Raw genomic sequence first — 25651 nt, forward strand, 5'->3', positions numbered from 1 at the left:
GAAAAACACCCCCACAGCATGATGCTGCCACCATGCTTCACTGTTGGGACTGTATTGGACAGGTGATGAGCAGTGCCTGGTTTTCTCCACACATACCGCTTAGAATTAAGGCCAAAAAGTTCTATTTTGGTCTCATCAGACCAGAGAATCTTATTTCTCACCATCTTGGAGTCCTTCAGGTGTTTTTTTAGCAAACTCCATGCGGGCTTTCATGTGTCTTACACTGAGGAGAGGCTTCCGTCGGGCCACTCTGCCATAAAGCCCCGACTGGTGGAGGGCTGCAGTGATGGTTGACTTTCTACAACTTTCTCCCATCTCCTGACTGCATCTCTGGAGCTCAGCCACAGTGATCTTTGGGTTCTTCTTTACCTCTCTCACCAAGGCTCTTCTCCCCCGATAGCTCAGTTTGGCCGGGCGGCCAGCTCTAGGAAGGGTTTTGGTCGTCCCAAACGTCTTCTATTTGAGGATTATGGAGGCCACTGTGCTCTTAGGAACCTTAAGTGCAGCAGAAATCTTTTTGTAACCTTGGCCAGATCTGTGCCTTGCCACAATTCTGTCTCTGAGCTCTTCAGGCAGTTCCTTTGACCTCATGATTCTCATTTGCTCTGACATGCATTGTGATCTGGAAGGTCTTATATAGACAGGTGTGTGGCTTTCCTAATCAAGTCTAATCAGTATAATCAAACACAGCTGGACTCAAATGAAGGTGTAGAACCATCTCAAGGATGATCAGAAGAAATGGAAAGCACCTGAGTTAAATATATGAGTGTCACAGCAAAGGGTCTGAATACTTAGGACCATGTGATATTTCAGTTTTTCTTTTTTAATAAATCTGCAACAATGTCAACAATTCTGTGTTTTTCTGTCAGTATGGGGTGCTATGTGTACATTCATGAGGAAGAAGAATGAACTTAAATGATTTTAGCAAATGGCTGCAATATAACAAAGAGTGAAAAATTTAAGGGGGTCTGAATACTTTCCGTACCCACTGTAAATGCAATGTTCCTTAGGAACCTGAATAATGGGTTCATACTCTTGAAAGCATTTAGTTTATGAGCGTATGCTTGTTGTTTCTTGTTTCTCTATTCAGATTGTACAGTATACTGATGGTCCTCAGGTGTAGCCAATTAGGATGAGAGGTAGTGATATCTTGTATGGTTTGTTTTTTTATTTAACTTTTGCATTGCTACATAGGGAAAAACTATCTTGCATGAATTTAACATACAATGCCATGGAGAAGTATAAGAAGAACAATATAGAATAGGAACAGGGAAGAGCATGACTTGAGGAAAAGCATTTCAAACAACCTGATAGTTTGTATAGAATTGATACAGTTTGTTACAAAAGCCATTGGTTTCCTTTTTTTCTAGATAGAAGATGCCCGTCTCCAGTAGATAAGGAATTTGGTGCTACCTTAACTGGAATTCTTCCATCTGCAGTAAGTATATGGCCAAAAACATTCTCAACCTTTTCCTCCACAGTAATGAACTAGTTTGCCGTTAAATGGAGATACACAGTGATGCCCGCATCCCTAGTAGCTGAATAGCATAAACAAAGAACCCTCTAGTAGGATTTTTTATGGCATAGATGTAGTCATGGTTTAAATGGTTTCAACAATATTTTATTAACATAAAAGGCGTTTGTACATCATAAAACATATGCGGTTGAACAAAATAGGAATAACTATATTCGACTGTCAGAGATGCATATAACAGAAGGAGGTCCAACGCGTTTCAAAAATTTTAACTTTTTCTTCTTGAGGGGTAGATGGTTACAGTATAAAACGTGTCTACAAATGTGGACAGGTTACAGTTAGACATCATGTAATTATAGTCAAACAAAAATGAAAGCGTTATGTTAGTATTTAAAAAATACTGACCCTGTGAAAGTAAACCCTACTCATGGAAACCACATCATTTAAACCAGACTTTTGGTAGCACGCAGTGGCAAACTTATCTTGATGTTTTTAAATGATGAAGTTTCCATGAGTGGGGTTTACTTTCACAGGGTCAGTATTTAACAATTTTTAACGGTTACCTGTTTAGAGTTACAGAGGAGGTCTTGTGCTAAAATTATTGCTCTCACTTTAACGATCGTGGCGATACCTCATATGTGTGGTTTGAATATGATGTACAAATGCAGGTGCGTTCCCTTCTGCACGGAAGTACAGGCGCTTTAAATTTTTTTTTTTTTTTTTTACACTGTCCCTCTAAAAAATGTTTTGATCACTTTTATTGCTGTCACAATGAATGTAAACATCCCTTGTGACAGCAATGGGCAGTGAAAGGTACTCTTTATGACCCCAAAACCCCTAAAAGACCCCAAATCCCTCCTTTGCACTTAAAAGCATTCAAAACGCCAAGTTAATCTGGCACCTTTAGGGCTCCAGTAACCAGAAGTGATGTCATGACATGTCTACATCGGGGACCCGATCAAAGCCAAATCTGGCTTTGTTCAGGTCTTCAGCCAGCCCGCGAATGTGCTGGCTGGTCGCTCGGGCCTCCTGGGGAGAGCCGCAGGAGGGGGAGATGTCAGCCGCATTGGTTGTTATTACAAGAAAGCCAACCAACGGCTCTAAACAACGGTACCGGGGTGATCACTCTAGCTGCAGGCATCACCCCGGTACAACCCCTTGAACCCGAGGCCGCATATTTGTGTTCTGTTGGAGGAAAGGGTTAAAGTGATACTAATAATAAACTCAAAAATTACATATATGATGCAGTCTGTCAATAGCATTAACAAAGCATTGTATAGTTTCAACTTCCTTCAACAGAATAAGCTGTGTAGCAAATGAAGAAGTTAGAGGGTTGAGAAAAACCGGAGTTCTGCCTCCCCCTCCACCCCCTCTAAAAATTAAAAGTCAGCAGCTACACATACTGTAGCTGCTGACTTTTAATATTAGGACACTTACCTGTCCTGGAGTCCAGCGATGTCGGCACTGTGGCCGGGTCCTTCCACTGCCATTGCCGGTAAGGGAACTTGACAGTAAAGCCTTGCGGCTTCACGGGCGTGCCCTACTACGCATGCGTGAAGCACATAAGTTCCACTTCACCACTGGGGTGCTTACCTATGGTCACCTTTTTTTCATATAGTTAAAACCTTTATTTAAAGCAGAGTTCCACCCAAAAGTGGAACTTCCGCTGATCTGCTCCCCCCCCCCTCCGGTGCCACATTTGGCAACTTTCAGGGGGGAGGGGGGAACAGGTATCTGTTTTTGACAGGTACCCTTCCCCAATTCCGGGAGACAGCATTACGGCCCTGTCCCTCGCCACTTGGCCAATTTGAAAGCGCAGCACGCTTCACACATGCACAATAGGGAACCAGCTGTGAAGCCAAAAGGCTTCACTGCCGGTTTCTCTTACAACGAATGGCAAAGGGTGCCAACATTGCGGGCTCTACGGACAGGTTAGTGCACTGCTCTGCATCAGGAATCCCCTTTTCTCTTACGTCCTCCGATAGTCGCCGCCGCCTCTAAGTCATCACTGTTGGGGTATTGACTTCCGCTCCGCAGGAGTAGCTAGGCATAAAGACTTAGTTAAAAGAACAAATACATTTGCATATACACACCCATGGGGGCTGTCCCATCTGGTCAATACCCCCCTGCAGTGACCACTCCCAACTCAGTTTCATTCTGCCTAGCGTCAGGAGTAGTTAAGATTCCCTGTGTTGGGGCTACAGTCTCAGCCTAACTAATCTGTTATTTGATTTTCTTTGAAAATGTCAGTTTTTTCTTACTTTACTAGCTGTTTATTTTGTCAGCTTTAGTTTTAGTCGACTCTTCGGAAGAAGATGGATCATGCGGTGCTGGGATTCGGACTGACCACCCTGGTTCTCCAGGGCAGAGGGTCAGATGGACCCCCAGCCCGCCAACGACCCATCCCTGCTCGCAGCAGGGATGCAGCCGTGAGGTGGCTACCTCACAGGACACATCTGCGATGCTGCAGGGTCATGTCCCTGGCTAACGGCACTCCCTGTCAGATGAGGACAGCGGCTTTCCGTTCATAGAGGCACCCCACGCCATATGGTACAGGTAAGTACTTCTGTGTGGGGCCTCTGTCTGGGGTGGCAGTCCTGTGTTGCTGTGTGTCCCCCGTGTCTGTGCCTGTGTGACTCCCTGATGCGGTCCCTGCGGGGATCACTTGTGCATGCGCTGCGGTGCTGTATGTTTTTGGGGGTCCCCTTCCCTGTGTCACTTCGGTGCTTATTGGGGGTGCAGACTGTGTGTGTGGCGGCCGCAGCGGGGTAAATCCGCGCGGTCCGCCATTTTAGGTATGGGCAGGCATGTTTGGCTGCTCTATGGGCAATACTACATGCTGTTTTGGCGCCACCCGCCGCCATTTTGCAGTAGCAGAACAATCGTTCCGACCGCATGTCCGGTGGCCATTTTGGCGGAGCCTTCCATGCAATCCTATGGGGCAGCCATTTTTCCCTGAGTCATGCAGCCTATAAGTTCAGCCTACTCTAGCAGCACTTCCTTTTGCTCTGAAGCAGGACATCGGTGGCAACACTCTGCGGGGCTCTGCAAGTTATCTCTCTCAATATCTTTCTGTATTGTCGCTTCTGGCTCAGTTTTTTCTTCTCCTGTTTGGGGGTCTTTGTCACTGTAGCTGTAGCGGTGGGCTGCGCACTCCGCAGCGGTCTTAAAGGGGCAGTAAAAACTTTATTGCACTGTTGTTTGTCACCTTGAGCAATGGATTCTCAGGACAGCAAATTCCCCCCAGCTTTGGTGGGGGTCCCCAGTTCTCCTGTGGCCCCTCTGAGACCTGATTTGGCCGCTGTAGTGGCGACCTTGGTGTCAAATATGGAAATGCTGATGGCTGAACGTGCTGCTAAAAAGAGGCCCAGATTGTCTCTCTCCTCTGATTCAGATGGTGATATGGCTGCTGCGAGCATGCCCTTTTCAGGGTCTCGCTCATCCTTGGACCCGCTGGGGTCTGAGGGGGAGGCAGAGGTGGAAGGGGTTGATACCTCCTCCCCGGGGTCGCCTGAAGAGCGGGCGACCATGGATGAATTAATTGTTTCGGTTAAGGAAACACTACATTTGGAGGATGAGCCCAGTCCTCCGGGCGTGGTGCCCTCATTTGGGACGCATAGGACCCGCAAGTCGGCACAGGTTTTTCCCTGCCTGGCTGAGTTTCATTACACTGTTAATGAAATGTGGCGCACGTTAAAACGTCCATTCCTGGTGCCTAGTCGGTTCAAATTGCTTTATCCCTTTGCACCGGCTACGGAATCGCGATGGTGTGTGCCTCCACAGGTAGATCACACTGTGGCCGTGTTAAACAAGGCTACCTTGGTTCCTTCTGAAGATACCCCTCTTTTCCGGGATCCCACGGACCGGCGGTTGGAGTCTCTAGCCCGCCATTCCTATACGGTGGCGGGCTCGTTGCTCAGACCCATTTTCGCGTCCGTTTTGGTGCAGGTGGTGGCTGATTGGACGAAGGTGCTTAGGCGCAACCTTGTGTCTGATGATGTTCCGCCTGCCCGGCTGGAAATGGTGGATCAAATCCACCAAGGAATCATGTATCTGTGTGATGCGGCCTTAAATGAGGCCCCTTTAGTAGCACGCATCTCTAGTGCCTCGGTACTTAACCGGCGACTGATATGGCTGAAGAGCTGGTCGGCTGACCAGTCCTCGCGAAAAACAGTTGCTGATTTTCCCTATGCTGGCTCTCGCCTTTTTGGCGAGGCGTTGGATACCCTGGTGAAAGGCGTCACGGGGGGCAAGAGCACTTTGCTGCCCCAGAACCCGAAGAACAAGTCCTTTCGAGGCAAGCGGGGTTCTGCGCCTAGATCCACTCAGCGGACCTTTCGTGCCTTTCGGAACCAATCCAAGGGCAAGCCCTGCAAGGCCCAGGGCAGTCAGAAGAAGCCCTGGGCGGGTAAGCAGAAGTCAGGCAATGCCGGCTCGGCGGGTCAGTCCGCCTCTGCCTGAAGGGGCGCCCTCACCCATTTCAGGGGTGGGGGGACATTTGCGTGGTTTCCTCCAACCTTGGCTGCTCTGGATTTCGGACAGGTGGGTTCTGGAAATCATTTGATCGGGGTACAAGATCGAATTCCTTTCCCGGCCGGCGGGCAGATTCTTTCCCTCAAATCTTCATTTGCCTCTGGGGCGTCTGCAGGACCTGCACCAAGCGGTACAGGACCTTCTTGCTCAGGGGGTGATTGTCCCGGTGCCTCATTGGGACAGGTTTCGGGGGTTTTATTCAAATCTGTTCACTGTGCTCAGAAAGGAGGGCAAAGTGCGTCCTATTCTGGACCTGAAAGCGCTGAACCGCTTCGTGCGTGTTCGAAAGTTCCGTATGGAGTCTCTCCATTCGGTGGTGGCCTCCTTGAGTCCAGGAGAATTCCTGGTCTCGGTAGATCTAAAAGATGCGTACCTGCACATCCCCATTTTCGAGGGTCATCAGCGGTACCTTCGGTTTGCTATCGCAGTGGACCACTGCCAGTTTGTGGCGTTACCTTTCGGTCTCGCCTCGGCACCAAGGGTTTTTACCAAAGTGTTGGCGCCGGTTCTGGGCCTGCTGAGGGCACAGGGCATTGCAGTCTTGGGTTACCTGGACCATCTACTTCTGAGATCACGTGCCAGCCAGGACCTAGTGCGCGATCTGTCCACCACGGTACAGATGCTCCAGGAGTTCGGATGGACCATCAACGTTCAGAAATCGACGTTGTCTCCATCGGTTCGTCTTCCCTATCTGGGAATGATTCTGGACTCTGCTAAGGCAAAGGTGTTCTTGCCGGAGGACAAGCTTTGGACCTTGCAGGACGAGCTCAGGTCCCTCAGGGACAACCCGTCCTCGTCACTCAGGACCTGTATGTGGGGCCTGGGGTTGATGGTATCGGCCTTCGAGGCGATACCCTTTGCTCAGTTTCACACGCGGGCTCTCCAGGCGGAGATCCTGGCCAGGTGGGACAGACTGCCTCAGTCCCTGGATCTGAGTGTCTCCTTGAGTCGTCAGACCAGATTGGCCCTTCTGTGGTGGCTCCAGTCCCCGTCGGTGGCGGAAGGCAAGTCCTTCCGTCCGTTGGTGTGGACGGTGGTTACCACGGATGCCAGCCTGTCGGGCTGGGGTGGGGTCCTGGGCAACCTGTCTGCCCAGGGCACTTGGTCGGAGGAGGAGTCCTCCCTCCCGATAAATGTGCTGGAATTGCGAGCGATAAAACTCTGTCTCTTCCAGTGGTCGGACCGTCTTCGGGGCCATCCTGTCTGGGTACAGACGGACAATGCTACCGCGGTGGCTTACATCAACCACCAAGGGGGCACCAGGAGTGCTCGGGCGGCCCGGGAGGTGACCGACATTTTGTCTTGGGCCGAGACTCATGTCCCGGCGATCTCAGCAGTTAACATTCCGGGTGTGGAGAATTGGCAGGCCGACTATCTGATCCGCCAGACCCTGGACCAGGGGGAATGGTCCCTACACCCGGAGGTCTTCCAAATGCTGTGTGCAAAGTGGGGATCCCTGGACGTGGATCTGTTCGCATCTCGGCTAAACGGAAAGGTTCGTGGCAAGAACGCGCGATCCGCTGGCGGACGCCTCGGGTGCGTTAGTGGCCCCTTGGCATCAGTATCGTCTGATGTATGCTTTTCCTCCGATTCAGTTGCTATCCAGGTTCCTCCGCAGGTTAGTCTCGGAACCGCACCTGGTGATTCTGGTGGCTCCGGACTGGCCACGCCGGTCCTGGTACGCTGACGTTGTTCACCTGGCAGTGGCACCTCCGTGGCGACTGCCTCTGCGGGAAGATCTCCTGTCTCAGGGTCCGATCTTCCATCCTGCTTTACAGTCGCTGGCTTTAACGGCCTGGCTGTTGAGACCCAGGTCCTGAGGGACTGGGGTCTCTCCTCTGAGGTCATCCCTACCCTTGTCAAGGCTAGAAAAACCTCCTCTGGTAAAATCTTTTACCGTACCTGGAAGGCTTATTTCGCCTGGTGTGAGTCCAGGGGGTTCTCGGTGTCGAGAGTGTTGGCCTTCCTCCAGTCTGGTGTGGACCAGCGCCTGGCGCTGGCCACGATCAAGGGCCAGGTGTCCGCACTGGCTATTCTTTTCCAACGCCCTGTGGCGTCCCATTCTCTGGTTCGCACCTTCATTCAAGGTGTGCGACATTTGGCTCCTCCCAGGAAGGAGCCCTTACCTCCATGGGACTTGAACTTGGTTCTGTCCGTGTTACAGCGTGCTCCCTTTGAAAACATTGGTGGCGATCACTTTGGCTCACAGGGTGCGGAACTGGCAGCGTTATCTTGCCGTTCTCCATACTTGGTGATTCACTGGGATAAGGTGGTCTTGCGTCCGCATCCCTCCTTTCTTCCTAAGGTGGTCTCTGAGTTCCACATTAATGAGAACATTGTCCTGCCTTCGCTTTGTACGAAGCCTAAGCATCCTAAGGAGGTTGCTCTGCATTCCTTGGATGTCGTCAGGGCGATCAGGGTTTACCTGTCGTCTACGGAATCCTTTCGGAAGACGGATTCACTCTTTGTCCTTCCTGAGGGACCTCGGAAGGGCATGGCTGCATCTGCAGCGACTATTGCCAAATGGATCAGACAGACCATTGAACAGGCTTACGCCTTGAAGGAACGGGTTCCACCCTTCCCTGTTAAGGCGCACTCTACCAGATCTGTGAGTGCGTCCTGGGCCTATTGGCATCGGGCCTCGGTGGCCCAGGTGTGCAAGGCTGCGACTTGGTCGTCGGTGCACACTTTTTCCAAGTTCTACAAAGTAGATGTTCTGGCATCAGCTGATGCTTCCTTTGGCCGCAAGGTTCTCAGTGCGGCAGTGCCATGAAGGACCCTTGTTTTTTTATGGGTCCCTGGCTGTTGGTATTTGCTTTCCTGGGCTGTTGCTCCTGTTGAGCATTGTTTTTCTGTTGCCCAGAAGGTTCTCTTACGGTGCATGTAAGATTCCTTTCTCTGCTGTGGGTACTGCGTTGCCTTTTCTACGGTTGCGTCTCCCACCCCTCATGTCTATACTGCTTTGGGACATCCCAACAGTGATGACTTAGAGGCGGCGGCGACTGTCGGAGGACGTAAGAGAAAACTGAATTTTTGTAAAATCTTACCTGTAAAATTCCTTTCTCTGAGTCCTCCGACAGTCGCCGTCCCCGCCCCTCTTTTGGGGTTGTGTTCTTATTACCTACTGCTATGCTACCAAACTGAGTTGGGAGTGGTCACTGCAGGGGGGTATTGACCAGATGGGACAGCCCCCATGGGTGTGTATATGCAAATGCCTTTGTTCTTTTGACTAAGTCTTTATGCCTAGCTACTCCTGCGGAGCGGAAGTTAATACCCCAACAGTGATGACTTAGAGGCGGCGGCGACTGTCGGAGGACTCAGAGAAAGGAATTTTACAGGTAAGATTTTACAAAAATTCAGTTTTTGCCCTCCTGACCCCCAACACAATATCCTCCTGACACCTCTGTAATGTGCCCTCCTAAACCCCTAATACCATGCCCTCCTGACCGCCCAGTTCAATACCTTCCAGATCCCCCTGTAGTTTTCCCTCCAGTCCCCCCTGTAGTATGTCTTCCTGATCCACCCAGTATCATGCCCTCCAGACCCTCCAGTACCATGCTCTCCAGACTTCCCTGTACTATGCCCTCTAGACCCTCTTGTAGTATGCCCTCCTGACCCTCCAGTACTGTGCCCTCCAGACCCCTCCTAGCCCTCCTTACCCTCATATTCTGGGCCCTACTAACCCTGTGCTGTCCCCCCTTATACACACTTGTACCAGGCTTGTACCAAGCCCTTCTGATCCCCCTGTACTATGCCTTTGTGATCCCCCCCCCCCCTTTACACTGCCTTGCTTACCCCTTGTACTTTGCACTTTTGACATCCTATTTTTTGTCCTGCTCACCCTTGTCATCTGCCCTACTGATCCCTATACATTGCTCTAAATTCTGGTAACCTCTGTACACTGCTATACATCTAACTGATCTCTGTACACTGCCCTACCTACTACTAAACTCTGTACACTGCCCTAACCACTACTGAGTTCTGGTGGCCTGCTAGTTAAATCTTTAACAAAATAGGGGCATGGCACCTTGATGATCTTTGCTCTGTTTCATGTTAACATGGTAGATCTCCACCTCTCAAAGGTTGCCTACCACTGCTGTAAGCCAAACCAGGATAACTCCATCTACTACCAGCATGCCTCAGTGTGTTAGCAAAGCAGTACCAAGAGCATGATCATAAACATAGAGGGGTAGGATCTGTGTCCCTCAATAGACTCTGAAAAAGATTTTAGGGTCCACAACTGAATACAAAAACCCTATTGATTTTTGTCTATTGAGGAACACAGAAAGTAATTATCTGTAGGGATGGCCCAAAGCAGTGAAACGGAGGGGTAGGCAGTAGCATACAAAAACTAATAGGCACACTGTTAGTTTTGGGGGACTATTATAATGGGAGACTGCCTGCAGCTCCAAAAGCTAGAAAATACCTGAATGCTGAGGCTGGCATCCGATGAGGCCTTAGGATCAACCTGTTAGAATTTTAAAGTGTGTGCACAGAAGACCAGCCTTGCAACTCTGGGAGACAGTAGTCTAATAAATCCCTCCCCACTACCAACATGCCTCAACTTTGTAGTAAAGCAGCACTGAGAGAATTATCATAAACACCTGAAAGGTGGAGCTAGACTCCAAGAAAAATATTTTATAATGAGAACATTTTCTTTCCTATCGCTGGAGGAAGTCTTAGAGGACTTTGAGGAGTCCTTGAGGACATCCAAAAGCAGCGCAAGTGAGGAGTGGACAACAAAGCAAACAGTCGCTGACATGCTCAAAAAAACAGAAAATTATGGACTGCCTGCAGCTTAAAGGGCCATCTAAAGAATTTTACTTCCAAAGCTGGCATTGGATGAGGCTTGAACATCCACATGTAAAAACTTGAAACATGTGTGAGCAGAAGACAGAAAGGGGGGAACTTTATGCTTAAAGAGGAGTTCCATTCATATTTGTGTTTATTAAAAGTCAACAGCTGCAAAAACTGTAGCTGCTGACTTTAAATAAACAGACACCAGTCACAGAATCCAGCAATGTGCTCACCCAAGCTATTTTCTCCATCCCTCTTCGTTCCCTGGGCACCCGGCTGTGACAGCTTGCGGACAAGAACTTCTGCTCGAATCGCCTAGGCAAAACCAGGTACCCGCTCCAACCCCCCCCAAAAAAAGTGCCATTTTCTAAAAAAGGGGCTTAAAGCAGAACTTTACCTTTTTGGTGAAGCTCTGCTTTAAGACCATACGTTTAGATAATGGTCTGTCTGAGTCGCAGAGAAATGGTGGCTCAGTCTTATGGGGATTGTGACAAACTCACTTAAGACAGGGGCTTTTGGAGGGGACTGCAGGCTAGCCTCTTGCCTACTGACTATGGGCCCTGGCTTTTAAGGGAACACTACTCTTTTTGATGTGTATCCTGGGGGGGACCCTTGGAGTAATGTTACTTTAGATTAAAGTCCATGTCTCCCCAAGACACACAGGCCTAGGATCCATGTTAAAGGCCTAGCTGCCTATTACCAATAAAGGACTGCTCCACACAGTCAGACTCATAGCAGAGGCTTAATATCATCAGCTCAACCACCTGTCTTCCACATATTGTTAAGTGTGCTAATTAACTCACCGATTGTCTACTGTGGGCATGTGTTTACACTTATAATAATGTGTATAGTATTTCAATGTAGGAGACGGACAGTCTGCTACTGGGGTCTCCTGCTATTGTCTGTTTAATAAGGTATTCTGTGTTTATACTTAGGCTAATGTGTAATGTACTTTGTTTTAGCCTTGTTGCAGTGCTGAGTTAATTAGCATGTTAATTATAATATTGGCTAGATGTGGATTCCCATTTATCTATTGTTTCTGTCCAGATGGCTAGTTAATTAGCTCAGGTTAATTATGTTTCTGGTTACAGTTTGTATTGTTAGGGTAATCTGATCAGTAGGGGGATGTCCTCCTGTGCGTGTGGTTTTTATTGTGTGTGAGTTTGCTAAATAAATGTTCCTGATTTCATACAAGCTAAGTTGTCAGGGTAGACTTCTATATTGCGGAGATAATATCTGACATCTATGTTCATTACTGGAGGAAGCGGTATTCTGACGGAAGCACACAAGCACTGTGTGTCTCTTTTGTCACATTGATGGCAAGCTGTGGGATGCTTCCTGCAGTCTGGGACATCCAAACCTCCACTGGGATCCAGGGTCCAGATAGCAGGAGAAGAGAGGTACAGATACCAACCGCCATGGAAGAGAAATTCAGAAGGAGGTTGCAAGAGATGTCCTGTAGGGAGGGTATGATTCAATCCGCTGGGAACTCTGGAAGGAAATGCTAGCCCATGAACAGCGACACCAGAGAAAAATCCTCCCAGGAAAGGTACTGGTCGCAGTACGAAGTGAGAATGGCGTTTTTGGGGAGACAGCCGCACAAGGATTGGAAAGCAGGCTGGTCCAGGCGGAGATGCAGTTGATCGAGAGCTACAGAGCCCTCCCCTGGTATGTAACCCAAGTTTGCCCATGGACGACAGCCCAAAGGAAGGATTTTGCTACTGCGGCCTGGGGCTGTTATTAGAGAGGCTGCCCAAGGAATCTGGCTTTGTAAGCGATTTGGAGTGGCGTTTGGAGGAAATCTTGGAATTCAGAGAACAGATGCTGAATGCCTTCGAAGTGCACTGGGCCCTGGAAGATCCTCACTCCCCAGCCAAGGGTCACAGAAAGCATGGATTTAATTGACTTTTCATCGGAGGATGTTATGGATGATAAGTCACTTGTCAAAGTATTGGAACTGAGCCCAACAGCCACCAGCTCATGCACTGGACCTTTAGCAATTCCAGAAACTGGGGATTTAATATACTTTTTTCTGCTGAGGAGGAACAACCCAGTGAGCCTACAGCAGAAGAGTGGGCATCCAGGCATAGTGCTGATGACCTCTGCCTGCAACAATTGGTGACCCAGGAAGATGTGTGCAAGGTCACTGACTTCTCAGTTTACTTCCTTGTGGAACAGCTGGCATCAGGGCCTAACATCACTGAGCTCTGCCTAAACACCAACAGAAGCGTCATCCTCCCTGAGAGAAGAGGCAGCTAGCCTTTCTGCTACACCACTGACAGGGACATGGGATTTTCTGCCAGCAGCATCTGTGGAGTTACAAGAAACTTCTCCAGCTGAAGCGCTGACAACTGGACAGAGTCCAAGACCTCTGCCCCACACCTGTAGCCATTCCAGAGGCCCAGGGTGAGAAGGTGGTGATCACTCCCCAGTAGCAGATCAGGATCCAGGGAAAGAAGAGAGAGGATGTTGTCTTCCTCCCTTCCAAACAGTCAGCCAGAGCAGAGGAAAGGTAACTCCCCAACAGCAGCTACACATTTCAGAGAAGAAGGTAGTCATCCTTCCACCCCAGTGAGAGATCCACAGTCTGGGAGTGGAGGAAGCTGGCCTCCCTCCCTAACAACCTTTGCTACCAACCTTTGCCCAGCACCCGCAAACAACTACAGAGTTCCAGAAAGCTGGGGGAATCGGCCCCTCTCCCCAGCAACAAGATGATGAATGGAAACTTCTACAACCAGCAGAAGAGCTGGCAGCCAGACAGAGAGTCAATGACCTTTGTCTCACACCTACTGATGACAACTATTCCCTATAGCCAGGAATGGAGACAATGCGAACTGACGATATGAGTTCACTCTGCCCGACTAACGCATGTCCAAAACAGGTGGAGGTCTGGGACCTTGTTAGTTGACTTTGGATGGGGAAGAAATGTGACAAACTCCCTCAGGACAGGGGCTTTTGGAGGGGACTGCATGCTAGCCTCTTGCCTACTGACTATGGGGCCTGGCTTTTAAGGACACACTACTCTTTGTAAGGTGTATGGTGGGGGGGACCCTTGGAGTAATGTTATTTTGCATTCAAGTCCATGTCTCAAGACACACAGAGTCTTGGACTGTAGGCTTAGGTTCCATGTTAAAGGCCTTGGTGCCTATTACCAATAAAGGGCTGCCTAGGCTAATATCATTAGCTTAACCACCTGTCTTCCACACATTGTTAAATGTGCTAATTAACTCACCTATTGTCTAATGTGAGGACGTGTTTACACTTATATTAATGTGTATTGTACTTCAACGTAGAAGATGCACAGCCTGCTACTGGGGTCTCCTGCTATTGTCTGTTTAGTAATGTGTACTTTGTTTTAACCTTGTTGCAGTGCTGAGTTAATTATAACATTGTCTAGATGTGGATTCTCATTTACCTATTGTTTCTGTACAGATAGCTAGTTAATTAGCTCAGGTTAATTATGTTTCTGGTTGCAATTTGTATTGTTAGGGTAATCTGATCAGGAGGGGGATGTCCTCCTGTGTGTGGTATTTATTTGTGTGAATTTGTTCAATAAATGTTCCAGATCTTATACAAGCTTGGTTGTCGGCTAGACTTGTATATTGTGGCGATTTTAACTGATATCTTTGTTCAAGACGGGAGGAAGCTGTATTCTGACAGAAGCACACAAGCACCGTGTGTGTTGATTTCGTCACATTGGTGGCAAGCGGTGGAATGCTTCCTGCAGTCTGCAACATCCAAATCTCCACTGGGATCCAAAGTCCTGATAGCAGGAGAAGAGAGGTACAGATACCACCCGCCATGGAAGAGGAATTCGGAAGGAGGTTGCAAATGATGTGGATGCAGCACAAGGGACCAGTGTCAGAGCAGGTCCTGCTAGGATGGTATGATTCAATCCGCTGGGAACTCTGGAAGGAAACCCTAGCCCGTGAGCAGCATCACCAGGGAAAAATCCTCCCCTCTTCCCAGGAAAGGTACTGGTCACAGTATGAAGTGAGAATGTTGTTTTTGGGGAGAAAGGGATTATCTAGAATGACTTCAGTTTATTTTCTTTGTGTGTGCGTGTGTCTTAAAGTGCATTTCTTTCTCTTCTATTGAGGACACAGGAAGCCATTAACTGTTGGGTTATACTACCTCCTACAGGAAGATTTGACTCTGGCAAACAATAATAATTGTAAGCCAGCCCAGGAAAACCCCTCCTACTACTAGCTTGCCTCAGTTGTTTGGTAGTATCCTAGTAGGATAAAATTATTTTCTTCAGCTTTGCTGAAAAAAGTCTCACCATATTTTTGCTTGCATTTTCTTTCTCCTCTGGCAAGATTATTTGCTACAAGGGCCTTTCCTCAGCCTAGCTTTGAAGTGCTGTACCTAGACCTTGCTGGACTGGATGTTGTGGGCCTAGCCTGGAAGTGACCCTCAGGGACTGGGTTCTGCTTTAGGTGATTTCCAGACCTTGTTCTGTTAACAAGATAGCTGCAGAGTGATTTTCAGGTCCAGAGTTGTTGCCATTGCCTCTGCACTTGTCCTACTCTGAAGACTTGCTCTGTGAATAGGCCAGTCAGACTGAGCACTGGGAGCTACCTCATTGTTCCACCACTGGGCACCCTGAATTTCCCGAGCTCTGCTGATTTTACTGCAGAAGAGGTTGGGGGGGGAGTGTTACGCATGCCATGCTCTCTTTTTCACTATTTATAATTGAGGATGCATCTCCCCACTGCTACTCCTTCTTTGCAGAGAACATGGCACTCCGATTTTCAGTCCATTTCTGCTGCATGGCAATTGTGACCTGGTTACTTTTAGCCATTAGACTTTACATTTGTTACCAGGAATCTGTTACCAGTTCTGTGAAAAACCAAGGCCCTGAATTTCCTGAGCTCTGCTGATTTTACTGCAGAAGAGGTTGGGGGGGGGGAGTTTTACGCATGCCATGCTCTCTTTTTCACTATTTATAATTGAGGATGCATCTCCTCACTGCTACTCCTTCTTTGCAGAGAACATGACACTCCGATTTTCAGTCCATTTCTGCTGCATGCCAATTGTGACTTGGTTACTTTTAGCCATTAGACTTTACATTTGTTACCAGGAATCTGTTACCAGTTCTGTGAAAAACCAAGGCCTTGTCTCATAACCTAAGCTATGTTACTGCACCAATGAAAGAATGTGCTGGGTTCACATCGCTCTGAAGGCAGCCTGCGAGATCCTCGGCTGCTATGAGAACTTGGGTGCCTGCCTGGACTTCAGCCATCTTGATATGCAAAAAGGGAAAAAAGTGGCAGCACCTCCAGAAAAAAAAAACAACTTCTTTATTGTAAATCCATTAAAAGATAGAACACGACATAACATACACAGTCCACGGAAAGGTCAGTAGAGGCGTATCACACTCCTGTGCTTAATCATTACTGTGTGTGCAAGTGTGTGCACTCGCTAATATCTACAAGCTGACAGGTGCGGTTAGTCAACCATTACAACAACTGTCTACAGCGAGGCCACAACTTTTGCAAGTATAAACAATCTGAACAAACATAAACAATCTCCATATTAATCAAAAAATATATATATAACAGAGAAAAAGAGAAGGGGTTAGAACACTCCCTATCACCAATAAACGAGGTAACAGCAGATATTCGTTACAATTAACCCCAAAAACATCCTCACTAAATTAAACCTAAAAGAATCTGTAAGAATCTGTGTATTTAAAAAATACAATGAATATATCATATATCCACATATAAATGCGCATCAAAAATATGGCTGGTCACTCACAGCCACACACTAAATAGTGAATCCCCCAGTCTGAAGATATCAACCAATATGATGATACAACACCGGACAAAAATAAAAAATATCCAGTCTAGATGTGTGTGTGTTGCTTCACCACCATGCACTCTCAAAATGTATGATTCTAGACAGTCCTGCTGTTCTTGGTGCACACAGCTACACTCCAATAACTGCTCAGGTGCTGCTTTCATCATATCTGCTGATGTTTTCATCATATCTGCTGATGTAGTCAACGTCTGCTCCTGGAGTTTATACCATTTTTGGAGTCTTTCTTATCTCTGGTTGGATGGGCTGCCTTCTCTGCTCTGTCTCAGACTTCATGTACACTTGGCCATGATGTACCATGGCCTGTAAGAAAATGCAAAATGTGGTTTTGCTGCTTTTTGCGGTTTCCTGCGGCCAGCGGTCAAAACATTCGTATCCTGAACATGATTCTTCCTTGGTCAGGAGAGGGAAGTTGAAGCTCACCTATCCGCAGCTCCTAAACGCTGCTAAAAGCCCACAGGGACACAGATTTTTATGGAGTTGAGTTTAGGAGCTTGCGCAAAAAAATGCCAAAAGCTCCTAAACTCAAGTTCAGGAGCTGTAGTGTACATGAACCCTAAAATGATTTTTACTTCAGTAATGCATGCCTTTGTAGGCCGAATAGCACAAATGCTTGCTGATTCTGAAGCCAGAGGTGTGCTCCCACACATTGCATTCTTCTGCAGATTTTGTATCAGATCTGCCTGTGGCTTTAACAGCCTCCCCATCATCAGCCATTGAGACTCTTGGGCTTTCCAGTCCCTTCTACCTGAATTTTTCTTTGGGAAGTTTCAATCCCCTGCCATTTTTCCCAGACTTAACCACTGTTTAAGTGTTATTGACGCAGTTTGCACCACTATGAAGCTGGACAAGCAGCCCCTGTTATTTACACTTCTGTATTTTTGGTGAGTCTCCTGTCCGTCTACATGCAGAGGCCACTTCTGCTGAAGTGTTGGACTATGAAACTTGCGTCCAAAAAACGCTTGCTCAACATGGCCTTAAAAGGAGAAGTATTTTCGAGTCTACTCTGAATGCAATCAAGGATTCCACAGACTGAAAGAGAACCCATACTCTTCAGCCAAAGAAGCCTACGTCTGGCAAAGTTCAAAATCCACATCCACACCTGACTCTCAGTAAACCCACAAGACTTGGAGTTCCAAGTCTATGAAACTCTCAGACAAATTTTCTGCATGAAGGTGTGCCCCCACTTTTCAGAGTGGGAAAACATCTTTTAGTCTTTCCGCACACATGGAGAGCCTGCATTTCAGATGTTTGCATGCAGGATGGGGTTTCTGGGGGCAATAGGCTCATCACTTTCAACCTTCCTGTGTCACTGCACAGATAAGCAGATCTCCAGGCAGCCCTAGCAGGTCTTTTGGAACCGGGTGTCATTGCCCCAGTTTTTGCGGCAGAACACTTGCAAACTCTTCTCGGTTCCTGAACCCAAACAGGGCATCCACTGCATCTCACATCTGAATCTGTAAATGTGATCATTCAAACTCAGAAAAATGGAACCCACTGGGTCTGTTACTGCCTCCCTTGACAAAAAAGACTTTGTGGCATCTGTGGATATCAGGGACGCGTAACTACATGTCTCCATCCTCCCAGCGCACCAGTGATATCTATGCTTTCCTGTGGGCCTTTTTCACTTTCAGTTTGTGTCTCGGCCACTCAGCCTACCTTCTGCATCTCACATATTCACCAAGGTTCTTGCTCCAATACTGGCCCTGCTACAGTATGTTTTCAGGGCATTCATAGTAGTTACATAGTAGGTAAAAGAAGGGAGTAACTCCGCTCCAGGTGAGGATGAAAGCTCCCAGGAAATTGTGTGCAGGTCCAGTCCGTGGTCTGGGCAATGTATCCAATGAAAAACGATTGACCGCACTTTCAAATGCTAGGAGATCTTTATTATTGTAAAAACATCCAACAAAATTGCTTAATCATAACCAGGTTATGATTGAGCGATTCATTTTGTGAAATATTTAAACCACACTCTTCCGATGTGTGTCATTAAGTCTCTTTGATTTTCGTTGGATGTTTTTACAATAATAAACATGTAGCATTTGGAAGTGCGGTCAATCATTTTTCATTGGATACATAGTAGGTAAGTTTGAAAAAAAAACAATACTCCATCAAGTTCAACCTGTGTTAATGTAAGTGTGTCAGTGTCGATAACCATTTTCCATATCCCTGTATATTGTGTTCACTAAGATGCACATCCAAGAGTCTTTTACAAAAAATCAATACTCACCACTGACACCATCAATTGTGGAAGAGAGTTCCACCTCCTTATCACCCTGATAGTGGAAAACCCCCTGTGCAGCTTTAGGTTAAACCGCTTCTCCTCCAATCTCATTGTGTAGCCCCGTGTCCTCTTACACTCCCTGAGATTGAATATTTTTTTTCCTATACTGGATTTACCATTGAGGTATTTGTAAATCGCTATCATATCCCCTGTCAATTGTCTCTTCTCCAGCGAGAATAAATGTAGTGCTTGCAGTAGTTCCTCGTAATTGAGGTCCTCTAATCCCTGTATTAATTTTGTTGCCCTTCTTTGGACTCTCTCCAGCTCTGGCACATCCCTTCTGAGGACTGATGACCAGAACTGGACGGAATACTCCAGATTTAGGCTTACCAGAGTTTTATAAAGTGGAAGGATTATAATTTTATCCCTGGAGTATATCCCCTTTTTTATGCATACTAATATTCTGCTGGCTTTGGTAGCTGCAGCTTGACATTGCATGCTATTGTTCAGTTTTTCTTCTACTAGGACCCCTAGATTTTTCTCCATCCTTGTTTTCCCCCTAGTGAGAAGTTTGTGCTTTTGGCCCCCAAGTGCATTACCTTACATTTCGCCACGTTAAACCTAATTTTCCATGTAGCTGCCCACTCCATTATTTTGTTCACATCTTTCTGTAAAATTCCTATATCCTGGTGTGAAGTTATTACGCTGCTTATTTTTGTGTCGTCCGCAAAAACTGAGATTGAGCTATGTATCCCATCCTCTATATCATTTATGAATAAATTAAACAGAATTGGTCTCAAGACAGAGCCTTGGGGTACCCCACTTACCACTCCTGACTAGTCTGAGTACACATTATTTATCACTACCCTTTGGACGTGCTCTTTGGACTGTAACCAATTTTCGTTCCAAGAACAAACCTTATGGTTAGTGCCAACAGACCTCAGCGTCTAGATTAAGTACGGTATTTATGGGGAACTGTATCGAAAGGTTTTGCAATATCCAGATACACCACATTCACTGATACTGTTATCTTCAGCAAATTCTTGGATATAGCCCCTTATTATCCCCTCCAATAATTTACCTACTATTGATGTTAGGCTGGCTGGCCTGTAGTTTCCAGGAATATATCTCTGCCCTTTTTTTGAATGTTGGTACCAAATTGGCTTTTTTCCAATCAGTTCAATTCCTGTCATTATGCTATCCACAAAGACTAGGAATAATGGTTATAACCTATAAAAATCAAAAATGCTGCGCCACAAAATATTTTGAAAATTTAAGACAAAAGTGAAAATGTCAAATAATATTCAATAAAAGAGTATAATTAACTATAAAGTCCCAGTGATCACAAGTGTATCCTAATAATTTACACCTCAGTGAATGTGCTCCTAAATAAAAAGTCCCAGTGATCACAGGTGTATCCTGATATATTAGAGAATAGATGATTTATTAAAAATATATATGCACTTACAAGAACAGCACTCAATAGTGCAATGTATGTCACAGTTCCGCAAGTGGACAGGAGAGGATGTGACATCTAGCAGACAGGCTCCGCCCCTATACGCTTTACGTCAGCGCATTCAGCTGATAGGGGTCAACGTTGGATGCGCCGATGTAACGCGTATAGGGGCGGAACCTGTCTGCTAGACGTCACATCCTCTCCTGTCTACTTGCGGCACTGTAGGATAGATTGCACTATTGAGTGCTGTTCTTGTAAGTGCATATATATTTTTTTTATAAATCAGCTATTTTTTAATACATCATCTATTCTCTAATATACTGAGAGCGTTAGATTCTTCCTGCTTCTATTTTAAAGGCCTGTGGTTTGCCTGAGAATTGGTGAGGTTTGTTCTTGGATCATGCACTGTTTCTCTCCAATGGGATTTGCCTGATCATTAGTGGAGCCTGGTCTTTGGTCATGCACCGTTCTCCCTACTGGTATCTGCCTGTGAATAGTGAAGCCGGGTCCTGGATTACGCATTGCTTCCTATCAGTGCTGGGACAAGGTCATATGGTGCCCAGGGCGAAGATGGCAAACTGCGCCCCCCCCCCACCCCCCCGCAGTTCAGCATTCTTACAGAGTGCCGAAATATGCCCGGTATAGAAGTGGTTAACTGTCCCAGGAACCTCTTATGGCAAATGGACCCACCGTCCAGGAAACAAATACACAGATGGTCCCCAAAATACAAAAGTCTCGCTAGTAGTAGTCTAAAAATCTTTAAAAAATGTATTTAAGGTATACAATATTGCACTTATAGCAAGAAGAACATGTCATTTCATTAGGATCAAAACAAGCCAGCTGGCTAATCGCAGCTACCTGTCCTTCCGGGATTCGAGAAGCGCCGTGACGTCAGCTGACGGAGTGATGTGCTGATGTCACCATGGTACCGGTCACATTGGTACTTTGTGTTTATCACTGGTGTTTGACTCAATTTGTATTATGCAGCATGAGGGGGTTAATGTATTGCGCTGGTCACTGATACATTAATGACCAGTGGCAGTTAATTAACCCCTTTGTGCTGCATTAGTGGCACCAGTGTCAGTGTTACTGATGTATCAGGGACAATACATTAACCCCCTCATGCTGCATGTTACAGAAATTAAATGATAGAGAGGGGGGAGAGAGAGGGGGGAGAGAGAGGTGGAGGGAGAGAGAGCGGTGGAGGGAGAGAGAGGGGGGGGGAGAGGAAGGGAGAGAGAGAGGGGGGAGAGAGAGGAAGGGAGAGAGAGAGGGGAAGGGAGAGAGAGAGAGAGGGGAGAGAGAGAGGGGGGAGAGGGAGGGAGAGAGAGAGGAAGGGAGAGAGAGAGAGAAAGAGAGAGGGGAGAGAGAGGGGGAGGGAGAGAGAAAGAGAGAGGGAGGAAGGGAGAGAGAGAGAGAAAGAGAGAGGGGAGAGAGAGGGGGAGGGAGAGAGAAAGAGAGAGGGAGGGAGAGAGAGAGGGAGGGAGGGAGAGAGGGAGGGAGGGAGGGAGGGAGAGAGGGAGGGAGGGAGGGAGGGAGGGAGGGAGAGAGGGAGGGAGGGAGGGAGAGAGAGAGGGGGAGAGAAAGAGAGGGGGAGAGAGAAAGAGGGAGGGGGAGAGAGAGAGAGAAAGAGAGAGGGGGGAGAGAGAGGAAGGGAGAGAGAGAGAAGGGGAGAGAGGGGAGGGAGAGAGAGAAAGAGAGAGGGAGGGAGAGAGAGAAAGAGAGAGGGAGGGAGAGAGAGAGAGAGAGGGAGGGATAGGGAGAGAGAGAGGGGGGAGAGGGGGAGAGAGGGAGAGGGGGGGAGAGAGAGAGAGGGAGGGAGTTACATCAGAGTACTCACTGGGAAGCAGAAGGGAGGGAGTGGATGGATGAATGGATCAGACTGCATCTTTCCTCTTCTGGTGCTTAGTGTTCAATCTTCCCGCCCACACATCTTCTCTGATGCAGTCAGGCAGAAAACTGTCGGGGAGTGTGGGCGGGGCAAGCACAGGAGGGGAGGGCGGGAGGAGGAGCAGCAGCAGAAGGAGCTCTGTCTCCTCTCCTGTTTGTGGGGGAGGGAGGGGGGAAGTGTCAGCGCAGCGGGCTCTATCTGACTGATCTGAAATGAAAGGATGAAAGGCTGGACTGCTCTAAGGCTTGTGCCGAGTGCAGGAGCGCACTCGGCACATCGTTGCAGGAGGTACAGCAATCACACACAGTTGTCCTTTTTAGAAGTGCACTTCACTTCGCCCCCCTCCCTCCAATAAATTGTTCCGCCCAGGGCACCCGTCCCTTTCGCCCCCCCCCCCCCCTTGTACGGGCTCTGCTTCCTATAGTGTGATCTGGTCATCCACCTGTTAACCAATGAGGGAACTGCTGTATCTGACCCTTGGTGATTCTTGGGTCAGACGGTGAGGTGAGAGGCTTTATATATATTTTTTTGTGGTGAATTCAGGAGCACATTCACGAAAACATACACCTGATACCAGGATACACCTGTGATCACTGGGACTTTTTATTTAGGAGCACATTCACGGAGGTGTATAATATTAGGATACACTAGTGATCACTGGGACTTTATAGTTAATTATACTCTTTTATTGAAAATTTATTTGACATTTTCACTTTTGTCTTAAATTTTCAAAATATTTTCTGGCGCAGCATTTTTGATTTTTATTGTACTTTATTGTGTAGTGGAAACACATTGGGTGTTAGCAGCCAGAATACGGATTTGTCACATTCATTTGATATATCACCTATTTATATTTATCATAATTATTATATTTGTTTACTAGGGGGATTTTTTTACACAGTTAATTGCGCTGATCACGTTGTTGTTCGTAATGGTTATAACCTGACTGAGTTCTTTGATTTAACAGATACCTGGTATTTCCAGGTACTAAAGTTAATCCCAGTTACTCCCAGATACTAAGGGTATTCCCAGTTACTAAAGGTACTCCCAGTTACTCTGTTACTCCCAAGTACTAAAGTTGTGAGATACCTAGAATAATTCATCCATTGTCTGGATGTGGTTTTGGCAGTGCGAGTCTATGTCTTTGTCTCAGTCACCGCTTCCTTCAGAAATACTGATTCTCCTTTGTCATTCCAGATGGTCCTTGTAAAGGTGAACCAGTTTATAGTTCCACTTTTTCTCCGTGGCTCAGACAGACCATTATTCAAGCTCATAGGGTTAAGCAAGGGGTTTGGCCTTTTCCTGTCAAGGGACACTTTACTAGATCTGTGAATGACTCTTGGGCTCTTTAGCATCAGGATACTGTCTTCTGTTCACATGTATTTTTCATTCTACTACGTGAATGTTCAGGCCTCGTCTGATTCCAAAATTCAAGCGTAAGGTCCTTCAGAGGTTCCCTCTTTTGAGCTGCAGGCAGTCCCTATTTCTGTTATTGTTAGTGGGACTGTTGGCATTTTGTATGCTGCTGCCTACCCCTCAGTTAGACTGCTTTAAAATCAGTGACTTTGAAAAGGTGGCTGCACTACTTTGATGCGACTTTGATCCAAAGAGTGTAAAGTTGGACCAAAGTCGCACTCTAAATCGCAATAGTCTAAATGTAGACTAAGGCTGGCCATATACTATACAATTTTCTTGTTCAACTTTCCTTTAGATTTACCAAAACCATGTAATATAAGGTCAAACCTAAACACTTTCAATTTGTATGCAATCAGGCAGGCCCTTGCACTACATAGTTAAAGGTAAATCTAAAGGAAATTGAATAAGAAAATTGTATAGTGTATGGCCAGCCTAAAGCTCAGTTTCCACTATTGTGACTTGTCATGTGACTTTGGACACACACAGTCGCATGAAAAGTCGCAGCCCATTGATTTCAATGGCACCCGTTCCATCTATGCGACTTTGAAAATCAGTGACTTTGAAAAGGTACCTGCACTACTTTGATGCAACTTTTGATGCGACTTTGATCCAGAGAGTATAAAGTTGAATCAAATTTGCATCAAAGTCATACAATACAATAGTGGAAATGTAGACTACGGTCCCTTTTACACTTGTGAGACTTGTCCTGCAATTTGGGACTGCAAAGTCGCATGACAAGTCGCACTTCCTGATTTTCAATGAGTACCGTTCATATCTGTGCGACTTCAAAGTAGTCCCTGCACTACTTTGGTCCGACTTTGATAGGTTTTGAGGTCCAAAGATATAGGCATCGCTTCAAGTCCAGTCAAAATCGCAGCAAAAAATCACTGCAAAATCATGAGACTTTTAGGCCGCACAAGTGTGAAAAGGGTCTTAAGCTCCGTTTCCACTAGTGCAACTATTAACCACTTAAGCCCCAGGCCTATTTTTGACACTTTTTGTTTACAAGTTAAAATCAGTATTTTTGCTAGAAAATTACTTAGAACCCCCAAACATTATATATATATATATATATATATATATATATATATATATATATATATATATTTTTTAGCAAAGACTCTGGAGAATAAAATGGCGATCATTGCAATATTTTTTGTCACGCGGAATTTGCGCAGCGGTCTTTCAAACGCCATTTTTTTTTAAAAATTACGAAAAATCATATTTCACTGCATTTAAAAACTAAACAGTAAAGTTAGCCCATTCTTTTTGTATATTGTGAAAGATGACATCACGCCGAGTAAACAGATACCCAACATGTTACGGTTTAAAATTGCGCACACCCGTGGAATGGCGACAAACTACTGTCAGTAGAAATCTCCCTAGGCGACGCTCTTTTTTAAAAATTATTGCTCACACTCTGGCGATCATGGCGATACCTCACATGTGTTGTTTAAACAGCGATTTCATTCGCGGCTCGACTTCCATATACATTTTCATTCATGTGCAAGCTAACGGCGACGGGGGCTGCTAACATTTTTTTTTCCTATTTATTTATTTTTTTATTTTATTTTAACACAGGTTTTTAAAAAAAAAAAAAAAAAATCTGATCACTTTTATTGCTGTCACAAGCAATGTAAACATCTCTTGTGACAGCAATATGCAGTGACAGGTACTCTTTATGGAGGGATCGAAGGTCTAAAAGACCCTAGACCCCTCCACTACACTTCCATGTATTCAAAACGCCGAAAACTGAATTTTTCAATACATTCGCTTTTTGAATCTGCCGCCTTTAGCAGCAGAGTAACCAGGACGTGACATCATGGACGCCGCCTCCGGGTTACATCATCGGAGACCCGATCGAAGACGCATCCGGGTTAGATCGGGGCTCCATCCAGCCGGCGGATGTGACGGCCGGTTGCTCGGGTCTAGCTCCGGAAGGCGGCGGGAGGGGGGGGACGTCCCCTCCCGCTCTCCGGGGTAACGATCAAGCGGCTCCCGAGCCGCATTGGTGGTTACAGCCGGAAAGCCGACCGC

At 46.7% G+C, this 25651-nt stretch overlaps 1 protein-coding gene across 1 annotated transcript in view; it reads left to right on the forward strand.

Annotated features, from left to right (window-relative positions):
* The window catches only part of TEX14 (testis expressed 14, intercellular bridge forming factor), a gene marked incomplete at both ends in the record, with an annotated part of 675561 nt that overhangs the window by 488696 nt on the left and 161214 nt on the right, over positions 1–25651 (forward strand). The window contains one exon of the mRNA XM_082248092.1: positions 1371–1438. Coding sequence (XP_082104218.1) covers positions 1371–1438 — 68 coding nt within the window. The remainder of the gene's footprint in view (positions 1–1370; positions 1439–25651) is intronic.

The sequence above is a fragment of the Pelophylax lessonae genome, assembly GCF_965119305.1.
Source record: "Pelophylax lessonae genome assembly, chromosome: 2".
NCBI classification, from domain to species: domain Eukaryota; kingdom Metazoa; phylum Chordata; class Amphibia; order Anura; family Ranidae; genus Pelophylax; species Pelophylax lessonae.